The sequence below is a fragment of the Echeneis naucrates genome, chromosome 13, assembly GCF_900963305.1.
Source record: "Echeneis naucrates chromosome 13, fEcheNa1.1, whole genome shotgun sequence".
Classification (NCBI taxonomy): Eukaryota; Metazoa; Chordata; class Actinopteri; order Carangiformes; family Echeneidae; genus Echeneis; species Echeneis naucrates.
This window is the reverse complement of record NC_042523.1, coordinates 21,717,836-21,730,384: the sequence shown is the minus strand read 5'-3', so window position 1 is coordinate 21,730,384 and position 12,549 is coordinate 21,717,836. Positions and strand designations below refer to the sequence as shown.

At 39.6% G+C, this 12,549-nt stretch overlaps 2 protein-coding genes across 2 annotated transcripts; both read right to left on the bottom strand.

The window, feature by feature from the left end:
• Positions 1 to 388: 388 nt before the first annotated feature.
• Positions 389 to 7,086, bottom strand: sirt2 (sirtuin 2 (silent mating type information regulation 2, homolog) 2 (S. cerevisiae)). The gene is made up of 16 exons (XM_029517245.1): positions 6,655 to 7,086; positions 6,451 to 6,497; positions 6,259 to 6,307; positions 5,920 to 6,030; positions 5,740 to 5,781; positions 5,327 to 5,433; positions 4,998 to 5,054; positions 4,830 to 4,898; positions 4,605 to 4,734; positions 4,437 to 4,496; positions 4,182 to 4,237; positions 3,979 to 4,055; positions 3,694 to 3,745; positions 3,516 to 3,583; positions 2,589 to 2,655; positions 389 to 2,133 (listed from the first exon to the last, which is right to left on the bottom strand). The coding sequence occupies exons 1-16, from the start codon at positions 6,668 to 6,670 to the stop codon at positions 1,999 to 2,001; spliced, it is 1,143 nt and encodes a 380-aa protein (XP_029373105.1). The 5' UTR covers positions 6,671 to 7,086; the 3' UTR covers positions 389 to 1,998.
• A 216-nt stretch (positions 7,087 to 7,302) lies between these two features.
• Positions 7,303 to 10,211, bottom strand: dmac2 (distal membrane arm assembly component 2). The gene is made up of 6 exons (XM_029518157.1): positions 10,099 to 10,211; positions 9,152 to 9,345; positions 8,804 to 8,884; positions 8,237 to 8,376; positions 7,934 to 8,096; positions 7,303 to 7,848 (listed from the first exon to the last, which is right to left on the bottom strand). Exons 1-6 carry the CDS (start codon positions 10,114 to 10,116, stop codon positions 7,671 to 7,673), a joined length of 774 nt encoding a protein of 257 aa, XP_029374017.1. The 5' UTR covers positions 10,117 to 10,211; the 3' UTR covers positions 7,303 to 7,670.
• Between the last annotated feature and the right edge of the window lie 2,338 nt (positions 10,212 to 12,549).

Below are 12,549 nucleotides of genomic sequence, written 5' to 3'. Positions count from 1 at the left end.
GTGCAACACAGTCAGACCGTGTTCAGACCACCCCACCTGCCCCAATCACGATCTGTAAAAAAATAAATAAATTAAAATAAATAAATCTCCATAAATCTTTGGGGGCTCTGAGAGACGTTAAGTACTCGATTTCTGAATGAACATGTGAATCAAAATGAGTCAGTTGCATGCGTGTTTCTAGGTCACTGTGTGGTAAAACTAGACCAGCAATTAAATGAATAATGGCCTATGTGTGTAGTTTTTTTTGCAAACGTCATCTTTTATGAATGCTTATTAGGTCATGATTATTTATAGCAATTTAACTAACTAAAGACAAAAAAAAAAAAAAAAAGATCTCATTTTTGAAAATACTCGTTTGACACACAACAAAAAATAACATGATCAGCATTACAAAGGTAATTTTTATTGGGGAATTTTGTATTGCTTCCATGATATTGTAGAGATGTTCATGTTGTTTTGTCCATTTTTTATTTATTTGTTTTTTTACATTTCATGATGCAAAATCTCATGCTCTTAAAGCTAACCCAGAGAATCACCTGAAACTATCTGTTTTTGTTTTTCTGTTGCACTTCATTTATCTCCAAAGATTTAAAAGGCAAAGTCAGCTAAGAGTTATGATTATATTATGTGCATCGTGCACAGTTTGCAGTTTTAAATTGATGTCTGAAAACACTATGCTAAAACATATCACAGAAATCATTTCAGGCGCAGATGGTTATAATGAAAAGCTTGTTAGTTAAACGGACATTAAAGTTCCACATAACCAGGATAACTGCTGTCTTAGATCAAACTTCCTCAGATAGTCTTTCAAGAAGTTTTTCTTCAGATATAGATGATATTCAGAAAGTGTTCAGACCCTTTCACCTTTTCCACATTGGGCCACATTTCATTTTAAATCATTTAATTTAATTTCACTCAGCAATGTAAGTTTGTGTCAAGGCTCAGACCTGGTGGAGGCGACTGATGGTCAGTCCAGAGATCCTGGGTGGAGATGGGAGAAACTTCCTGGAGGACAACCATCCCTGCAGGACACCACTAAGCTGGACTTTACGGCAGAGTGCCCAGACTGAAACTTCTCCTCAGTGAAAGACATGAAAGTTGTAGCACTTAAATGTTCCTCAGACTTGAAAAAATGAATTCAAGCTGACAGATCGTTAGATAATCATTAGAAAATGGTAGAAAATCTCCAAATTCAGATATGTGCAAAACTTTAAGTGCTTCTCCTCGTGCTCACTTTCTGCCTGTCTGTGTGATATTTCTGTGTCTTTTTTAAATTATTATTCAAACATTTTAATGTTTGTTGAAGTAAAATAATACTAATAATCATATTACTACTACTTCTAATAATAATAATAATAATAATTTAAATAAGCTGAAACATAATTAAAGGTTGAAAAAGTGAAGGGGCTGAAAACATTCCTAATGCACAGTGTATAAAGTCACTTTGGGCTGTGGCAAAAAGATGGCAGATAAAACACACAATGCCTTTTGAGGAATTACTGACTAAAAACTGTGAAGAGAGTTGGTATTGTGGCCCAAATTAGTTAATCAGTAACGTTAAAGCAGTTGGTCTGGGCACACCGTTTAAGCTTTTTCATAGATCAGCTGTGAGCAGTTAGAGATTATCAACCACCTATTAATCAAATGTAGGCATTTTGCAACAATGCCACTGTCTATTGCAATAAAGTGCATAGAATCACCTGCCTAAAAAAAAAATATATACATGCAAGACTAGTGAGCTGATGCAAAAAGAACTGGAAAATATTATTCATGTAAGTGAAGTGCAAATAGCAGATATAAAAACGTAAAAAGCGTAAACTACAGGGATGTCGGATGAGATGTGAGGGATTGAATGTCGGCAGATTAAAACCCAAAGGGTGACAGGCTCTCATAAAACTCCCTTTCAAATAGAAATCCTGGTCTCGTAATCTGCCTTCAAGGATCAACTCTGAACTGTGACATCACTACAGTTGCTTCAATAAAAAGGGAACTTCTGAATTATTCTTCCTTTTTAGTTTCTGGTGCCACCGATGCAGAGCTCGCCTTGGCTGAGGCCTCGCTCTTCTCACTGGACTTTTTGTCCTGACTGTCAATCCTGGTGTGCTCCTGCTTCACCAGTTCTTCTAGCTGTGCCTGGTGAGAAACGAAACCTTAAGTTAATCAAGATGTAATGTGTGAAGACACAGAGGACGGAGCAGTGACTTCATGTGATGCAGAAGAACCAGACACAGCGACAACTCGCTTGCTTTCCGTTTAGCGAGAAGTCCTTTCACAGTCAGAGCTTTCAACCACAATATTACACAGGAACATCATAAATAGGCTACCTCCACATTATGAAAGCGCCAACTCTTTTTGCTCTTCTGAAGTTGATGAGACTGCTTTAAAGTTTAATTATCCCTAAGAGGGAAACTGGAGATAATACATTGACCTAATTATCTCAAGACTGGAGTAGAGTATTAATCATACTACAGGCTAACGCTATTTTTACCTTACATTCATGTGTCATTGGTCTGTGGTAAAAGGCTGGTGCTGAAACAAAAAGTGTAACCCTAAATGAGCACAGGAACTGCTGCACATGCTGTACTTGCCTTCCATCCCAGCAGGTCAGCCAGAGCTAAACAGCCGTCATCGCATGTACTGATGTGAGCTACGTCTCTGGAGGGAATGGGAAAGGTCATTATTAGAAAGTGGACCAGCATCCAAACCCCTCCTTTATATCCAGCACTGATGCACTTCACCAATATAACAACACTGGATATCAAAAAAATAAATACAAATCCTATTTTAGTCTTTAAAATTTGCTCAGCTGTAGATAAATCCGTCTCACACACACTACAATAAATAGGCATTTAAAAATGTGATTCATTACTGATTTGATTATTTTTCATCATTGCTGTCCTGTGTGTGCTGTTGGACTTGAATGCAACATTCTGCAGCTTTACTTTCTAGTTCATTTACTGTAGTGAATACATATTCTATTCTACTACTGAACAGCAAAGGTGCTAAAACTAGCACGACTGCTGCAGGTAAATAGATTTTTCAGATTTTGCCAACTCTCTGTAAGAAATTACTAGATAGTTTCTGAGTCAATTAAAATGTATGTAGTTATGTCAACAACAAATTTAAAATATTTATGGCTGCTACAAGCAACTGGCTAATTACTGAGTAGCTAGATTAAGTGAGGTGTAAAAATGTTTTCAAACGTTGATTAAGACAAAGTGTCTCATCATGCCATCATCACTTTTGACCATTTAGTACCCTCTGGTGGTGCAAACATAAAGATGTCCTATTTAACTGATATGCAAAATGAATGTCTGTTTTATAAAGATGACTGTAAATCCTTTTGGCCCAGTTGATTCAATTGAAAGACTTCTCATCATCCTATTCTGTAAGCTGCTCTGACTCGTCATTATTGTATCCGTTCCCATCAGATCTGCTCCGATCTACATTGCAGTGGAGGGACGAAGCTAATACAGTGAAATAGTTGGAGTGAAGTTGCACCATCTCTGTATAACCTGTAAGCCTTGTCTGAGTCAAAGTCCATCCCTCCTCCAAAACCAAGCAATCCTAACAGAGGGTCGGCCTGCACAGAGAAACATAAAGAATGCATAAAGTGTCCATGAAACACACTTAAAGGAGAAATAAGATGCACATAAAAAGCAGAAAAGAATTAATAGTGGTGTTGTGGCTAACCTGCCCTGCCTTCTCCATGTTAATGAGCAGTCTGGGGCAACTTTTTGAAACCCTGAATGAAGACAGAAAGATGCATGCATAAAAAAGGGGACAAACAACAACTTTCTGTCATAAAGTATTTTGGCAAACAGAAAAATCTGCAGTAAACTAAGAGAATGAAGGCTCTGCATTGCCCTTCATCTTTAATGCTGCAGGACAGTCTAACATTGTAGTGCAAGCCTATTACTGAAGCTGTGTCTGCATTCTGCACTTTATTCCAGTAACTGGAAACCTGATCTGTTGTACCTGCTGACGAGACCTGCAAAAGGTTGGACCTGTAAGGATGTTCCCATGACAATCAGAAGATCGCAGCGAGGAAAGTCCTAACAGGTAAATAAAGACAGCATTAATAAAATAAGACACTGTTTACTCCTGAAGAGACATTACTTCACATCCTCTCCAAACAATGTGTGCAGACTTTGCAACCACCACCGCCACTGTGTCCTTACCATTTTCATTGAAGTGAAGAACCGGACAGGGAGATTCTCACCAAAGAATACTATATCTGAGTGAAGAGAAACAAAAAGGAATGATGAGATACTGAGATATATGATGACACCGTCATCATTCTTTAAGATTGAGAAAGACTGTCAATGGCTTTCATTGTGAGGAATGAAGATTTAAACTATACACATAAGAAATATGCTTCAATTAAAATCAACAATTCAAAAATAAAAAAGAAATGGGGACAAAGATCAACTGACCTGGCTTAACCAAACTGCTGCACTTGTCACATCTGGGAATATCATCAGAAAAGATTTTTTCTACAAGGCAGAAACAGAAGTTAAAAATTCCACATGTCCTTCAAAACACCGCTCATACAGTAAGTCTTTGGATATTTATTGATTTATGTAAAGGAAAACCAAAGATACCTTTCATCCAGTCTAGGTTGTACTCTTTGCGGCAACAAAAGCTGACACAGTGGGATGTGTAAAAAGTTCCATGAGCTTCAATCAGATCGTCTCCTTCAAGCCCGGCAACTCGTTCCAGAGTGTCGATATTCTGAATGAACACACACAATAAATGTCAGTACATTAAAAAAAAAAAAAAAGGGGGGCGGGGGCTTCACTGACGTTAAGATGAGTGTGTTTTCCTACCTGTGTGTAGCAGCGTTTGAGCAGCCCCTTGTCCTTCAGCATCTTCATGAAGTAGTGACAGATTGTTGGCTAAACAGAATGGAAGAAATGGATATGAGGCAGTTCGCAGTTTTCTAAATAACAAAGGGATGTAGCATCAGTGGATTTGCAGCAGGAAGTGCGGTGTACCTTGAACTGTCCTGGGTAAAGCTCTTTGGCCAAAGCAAAGAAGGGCTCTGGATGTTTCTGAGACACAAATTAGTGACAAACATTGAATTTTATTATACTAAAAGAAGAGACAGTTGTTGAAGGAATTTCTCAATTAAAAAAATATAATCATTTCTTTTTGTTTGTGTAATTGTTATCAGATGAGGATATAATGAGCAACTCGCCTTGGTAGGCAAGTAGTTTAAACTGATATTGAAATCAAAATTGCTCAGGATTCAAAAACTAAGCCCTGTTATTGTGCACTGTACTGCACAATGCCTCAACATTGTGCAACGTGATCGATAACGCACCTTAAAGTAATCAATCTGGAAGATGGCTTCGGGGTAAGGCAGGTTGTATTTCTGCAGGTTTGCGTACAGGCCTGTTCCTGGTGAACGAAAATCAGGGATTCCAGCCGCTGCAGAGAAAGCGTGTTACAGACATTTATACATGCCTGTGTGTGTGTGCGGGCGGGAGTTATTATATTAGACTATACTCAAAGGGCCTGTACTTCTGGGGTCTAACAGCTTTGTGGACACCAAATAGCATCACCTGGCTGTTAGGATTTGACTTATGATAGTTAAGATGAGGATGATGGACCACAGCAATCATTTTGTCTAAAAAGGATCCTCAGAAAACAATGGTGTGTGTGTGTAAACAATGATTAGTATATTATTCATGTTACGGAATGCTTATTCTGTAAGATTAGAGCTGAGATACTCACATGTGGATATTCCTGCTCCCACCATACAGATGATGTTTTTACCTGCATGGATGAAGAACAATGTTTGTTGAGGTTTAAAAAAAACAAAAAACAAACCAACCACAAATTGCACTGTGATTTCAGACTTGTAAGCTACACATCGCTCCACTGTGGTCACCCTTAACGGAAAAAGGGACTCACATTTGCCACTCTTTATGTATTGTGCCACACCATCCAGAGTTAGCTCATCCAGGACTTTTTCTGCCGAGCCGAGGCCTAAAGTGCTGGAGAAGAGGTTACGCAAGAAGTCCACTGAAAAGAACACAGAGGAGAATCATATGAAGGCAATCAATGCAAACAGAGGAACAACAAATGTGTGTTGAAGGAAAACTGGATTAAACTCAATATAACACAGCAGGCAACATTTATTTAAATAGATATGTTTGTTGACATGGCTCTCAACTGGGAATATTTAGCTATGCAAAACATGCCACATTATACTATAATATAATATAATATATTATCTTCTTGTTTACATACTGTCTGTCTCTCCTGCTGCCTCGTCCTCGCTGCTGTCGTCAGATTGTTCCTACAAACGATAAAAGGATATTCACATGATTTGCTTTGTTTTTTTTGCTTTTTACGGATTTTTGTTTGGTTTTTACAAAAGCTGACGCCTGCTAGCATCCGCTAGCTAAAGCAGACACCGCGCAAAGACTGTGCTGCTATTACCTCTGCTTCAGGTGAAACCTCCCCCTCTTCTTTTCTTTCGGGAAGTTCTGCAAAAAGGAAATTAAATGCCAAGTGAATCGAAGTAAACATCAGCGAGCATTTCTCCGTTTAAATGCTAAGATGTTAGCACGCAAAGCTAACTAAACTAGCGCGGCGGAACTACTCATTTTTACTACAAATTTTAACATCAGGTGAAAATCCTACCTGAAGCATCAGACATTTATCCGTCTGCTGAGACCTTCTAACCACGAGGTTACGAATGACAATTTATTTACAGCCCAAATTTTAACAAAATTGTGACAGTTTCACTACACTGCTAACGATCAGCTGGTCCGTCCTGTTGTGGTCCGGGCTTCTTGTGACGCGCTTCCGTCGATTTTTAGGTTCCTACCTAATATCTAATTGTCGTATGTTCCGTTAAATGTCAGCCATACTTCTATATACTCAACACAAAATAGTTAATAAACACATGTAACATGTGATATGAAGACACATTCTATCCATCTTTAAAGCAGGACATGTTTCTGTACATGTAGTGAGAAGTCGCTTGTATAAGACCTTTACACCTCAAACCTGGCGACCAAATCGGTGCAGATGTGCTACCAATGACTTCTTCATCCCAAATTCACCATCTTCTTCCACTCCACCTTCTGTCTTCTTCAGCCCTCTGTGAGGTCTGATGCCGCTGCAGATACAGGGCTCAGTGTGGATTATGGGCTTTAGTTTCCACACCCTTGCTTGCACAGGGAAGATTAGAAATCCACTCCGACATGCAGCCGTGTGGTTTTCACAGTCTGTTAAATGTGCTATATGAAATACACAGGCAAAGTTTATCATACATAATATTTTTATTAATTACATTTACAGTATTTACATTTAACCAACAATCATTGCCACCTTTGCAGACACAGCACAAATTGACAGAGACACGTTACATCCAATTATATGATGTGTTGGTCAATTCCTATTTGAGTCCATACGGTGATGATCCTTTCAGTTCCATCAACTCTCGTGTCAGCTGTAGCATTCAACATTCTCTCTGTGATCGACCTAAACTTGGTGTGATGGTAAAAATAAGCCTGATGGTTGTGTAGCAACTGGCGACCTGTCCAGAGTGTACCCTGCCCTCGCCCAGAGTGAGCCAGGATTGGCTCCAGCCCATCTTCTTCCTTTCTGCATTGTAACACTTATTTTACCTGATTTATGTCCCTGTCCAACCACTACCGCTGTCCTTGCAGGTGGTTCTTTTGCTCCTCCTCTCCTCCCTCCTCCCTCAGGCTGTGGTCGTAGCCAGTAGCGGTAATTTTGCACTGTGGTAACATTTCCTCCAGCAGGATGATGACCAACCCAGGAGTCGAAATTCTGGGAAGGGATGACATGTCCAGACGCTTAAGTCCCCTGAAAAATGCACACAGTACACAAAAATTATGTCTTAAATACAGAAAAGCTATCAAATATCTAGTACATGTTGTTGGGTTATTACTTGAGGTTCCTCAGTGCAGCCAGGCCACCGGTGGTGATACGTGGACAGTGAGAGATGTCCAGTTCCTCCAGAGAGTCCTGGAACATATGGAGTCTGGCAAGGAACCAGTCATCCACTTCAGGACATCCTCGTAACGACAAAGTCCTCAAGGATTGTTGCCCCTCTGAGGGAAGGCAAATCAGATGAAAAATGAATTATCAGTTCATATGCTAGACAGAGTAAGACATATAAAACTAGGTTAAAGCAGAAGAAATTGGATTAAGAAAGAGAGAAAAAGAAAGTGGAAAAGCTGAAGTTTAGTACCCAGGTTGTTTAGTCCTGTGTAATTGAACACAGTGTAGCTCATGTCTACATCCTCTATGGGTGTGTCTTTGTGATTCATGAAATCCCAACTGAACCGGCCCTTCCTGTCAGCCCTAAACCAGTCGGGCTGACCAGCATACCTAAGGACACAAGACAGATGGCCACATGAAAAGTGGATCACAGCAGCACATTTTGGGCATGACACTAAATCACACTAAAGTTGTATATTAATAATGTATGTTAAGTATATAACCGCCAGATTCATGGGTGTGTTCCTTGAATTTTAATTCAGTTGAAGAGATCAAATCCAAATAAAGCATCTGGTGAGTCTGCTGGGACTTGACATCCAAAAACATAAAATAAATATATAGTGATGTATTAAGTAGGAGCCAGTACACTTCACAGCTGCCCAGACTCTCTGAGCTCAGCTGCTGCTGTAAGTTTTGGTTTGTTTGATTTCCACATAAGATATTTAATTTCACTGTGTTCTGTGTGAGTTTGACCATATAAAACATGTCAAGACTGCAAAAACTAACAACGTAAAGGCCTGGGGAACGAGGTACTTACCTAAATCCTCCTTTTAGATTCAGGATAAAATATGCTGTTGCCAGGTTTGAGCCATAAAACCTCTCAGTGTAGCTGTAATAACTGTGAAAGAGAGGAAAAGCCAATGGTGAAATGGGTTTGAAGCACTTTGTCATGACAGTAAATTCATTTTTTCTAAGCCAAAAGTATTGGCTCTTTATGGCAATAACCCATTCATTTTCATTTTGTAAATTTACCAGGGAGAAATCTTAAAATTAGGATAGATTTTATGGTGTGTTGTGATGATGTATATTGTCGGCAGCTTTGAACAGAACTCAATCACACCAAAAAGCTGGCGCTGGCATGGATCATCAACCTAAAGTCTCTTACGCGTTCTTCTTCTGAACTCCTCTCCTCTTCAACTTGGACCTCCAGCTCAGGAGCATCTCCACATCATAAAACCGCTGGGTGAGGTAGAGGAGGAGTCTCGTGTGAAAAGGAGGCAGCGAGGACTGTGAGCTGGAGCTCCATGGTCGTCTAGCAACAAGGAGGAGCGCTGACCGCCGGAAATATCTCTGTAGAAACTAAAAACACAAAAAACACAAAGAAAACAGTGACTGCTGGACATTCAAATCTTGCGAGGTTAAGTCTGAATTATGAAACAGAAAAGATGCAATTTGTCGATGACCTAAAAAGCTGTCAGACAAAAATTGTCTGAGCTTAACCCAAATTGGATCTTCATTGTAAATTAAAAAATAAATTGATTTAACTTAGGCTTAATGTTGGCAAAAATGTATGTTACCAACCTCAGTTCCAGATAGATGGCAGCAAATTTACAAATTTACTACCTCCCCTCTTATCTGGACTCACTAAAATTATGCACAAATCCGAAAAGTGGTGCCTTGTGTGATGAAGTGTGTTATTTCTTGTAAAATTTGAACTACCTCTATAACGACTTCTCTTTGTGACCTGTTGTAATCTGCATTTTGTAAATAAAGCTATTAAAGAACCAACAGCACATTACGGGTAGACAATAAAGACATTCACCCCAAAAAGGCTGACTTTAATGTGACAGAAGAAACTAAATTAAAGCTTTAAAAAGAAGGAATTCAGGATAATTTATGTACAAACACTCAAAGTTAATGGCTGTTACAGCTAGCTTTAGCTCCATCCAGCATGTCGTCAGTCTGTTAGCAAAATACAAACAACAATATTACCAATTAACTCAAAATCTGAGGGAGAACAAGCCGATCAAACAGCAAGTAAAAAATACCCATTCGGTGTTTTTACCTGAGTAATCATCGTAACAACGAGTCGGGATTTGAAGGGTAATTTACCGTCAAGGGGGCCGACATGATGGAGCGGACCTACGGGGTGTCGTGAGGGACAAACGTTGCGCGTTCGCGCTCCCATTTCGTTGCTGATCGTCAGTGTCCGCCGCGCGGTGGCGCTGCGTGAACGCGCCTTATTTGGCCAGGTGACCTTCAGAGGAGGACTCACAAACATAAACACAAAACGGACAAAGTGTCTACCACAGAGGTTCCTGCAGCACAAAGCAGCGACAGAGGGAGCCTCTCTGCTGCTGCCGAGGCTGGATTAAAGGAAATGTAATGGATCTGTTGTTATTACAAGGGGACAATCAGTAAAAAAAATTTGATTGTGGTACATTTGTGCAGGATCTTTTTCAGCTCGCTGTAGTTATTGGCATAAGGTCTTCCCTGTGAGGCAGAGGTGGAAGGTCACATCAGGAGAAAGGATTAAAACACAGCCACATGATTTTATTGGAAAAATGTCCATTTAGAGAAATGAAGGTGAGCAAATCCAGCAACTGGCAGCCTGTTTGTTGGAGCACAGTGGGATATCATTTACGTTGGACCTGAAAATCACACTCCAAGTACACACAAAAATGACAAAGCTAACATTACAGATTTATACGGACTTATTCTGCTTGGTGTAAAAAGAAAAATGTACTCAGCGAATCAGTTGTCTCGAGCTGGTAGCCTGCAGCTGTTCATATATGTAGTCTTTGCAAGCCCACACAGGTCGATATCGCCTGGGGATTTTCTTTTTAATACTGCTAGGAGAGAAGACAGCTTGAAACACCCCTCGTCTGACAGATGTGTCACTGAAAAAACAAGCATACCAGCACCACACCCTACTGTCACTATTACACACACACACACACATGCATAGACCTCAAAGGTAGTGTGACCAACAGCTCACGCCTGCTCACACGAGCAATGAGCAAATGAGATCGTGGCTCACGCATGGATAGTGAGACAAAGAAAGAATTTTGGTATACCAGATTAGTGATGAGTCCTCGAGAAGCAACAGCGACCAACATGAACAAAACTGTGACGATTTGTATTTGTACAAATATCACAGTTTGGGTTTTAGTTCGAGGGACTGACAAATGGAAGGAAAGATGAGGCAGAAGGGAGAAGGAGATGTGGTCTGTGTGAACGTGAGAAAATTACATTACTGAAGGCTTGGCTGAATGAACACGTGGATCACTGTAAGGAGTAACGAGTGAGTGGCAGCAGGAATGAATGAATTGATCAGGGGATGGATGGCTTACTGGACCAGAATACCAAATCTTTGTCAGTACTATCCTCCTTATGCAGTTCCTGGAAAACGTATATTGAATGTGTGTGTTTGTGTGTGAGTGCACAGGTTGGGGTTTGTGGGTCTTCATGTGTGTCTTCCCTCCACTGACATTCATCATAAATTATTCTGATGGCTCTCATTTTAAAAAGTTTAGTATTCTGCATGCAGCTTTAAGTGGAAACAGTTCTAAACCAATCCATCTTTGTCTGTCAGGTTTAAACTGCCTTTTATTTTTCATACCAACCCCCTTAATAAAATTCATTTTTCAGATCAAAAGCTGTGAAATTCCCCTTACTGTATTATTCATGGGACGTTGATTCATGTTGTTAACATGGGCTTTGATTCCCCGTATTTATATCTTCATATATCTGTTTATATTTATACATTTTTAATTCAGCCTTAATGGTCTTGTGAAAAGTGACCTCTATAGTGTCTACAAAAACACATACTGTGTGTACATAATGTTTTTTAATCAGCTCAGTAAAAAGTTTCCTATGGTCACTTTAGAGGACTATGTTAATAATTTAGTTATTATTTTCGTTTGATTTAGATAAAATCATCAATCGTGACCTACTTCCAGGTTCCCATTGGTAAAGATTTGCTGTCATTTGTTGTCTGATGTGTAAAATGCATTTAACATCTTCGGATTTTGAATTATTGCTTCAAGTTTTCTATAACTGTGACTAAAAAAATCAAACACATGCAAACTGGTTACTTTATTCTGATATTAGAGATGTAAGATGTCAGATTCTGTGCCACTTCTTTAGATCTTTGTAGGTACTGTAGATTTGTAGGCTTTTTATTTTTAGCGGCATGTTTTACCAGTCTGAGGTTATGCAGACATGCACGACATGTTTAAAGCAGGCTGTAATCCAGACAAACTGTGTCTTCAGCTGAAGGAGAGCCAAATTATGTCATCGACATGAAACGTCTGCAGTGATACTCCCGTTTATGTTGAAAGTAAATCATAACGGCCAGAGCACAGAACCTTGTTGTGCCTCCTTAGCTACAAGAAAACAACATACATTTGTGTCTGTTCATATTCTTATTCATCCAAGTCATAGTCATATCTGGCAAACAATTGAATCGAATGCAACTGGATTTCAGTTCGTAACGCATCAGTCTGACCAGTCCTTACTAGCCACATCCCTTGCAGACTTGTCGAGTTCACAGCAAGGGCA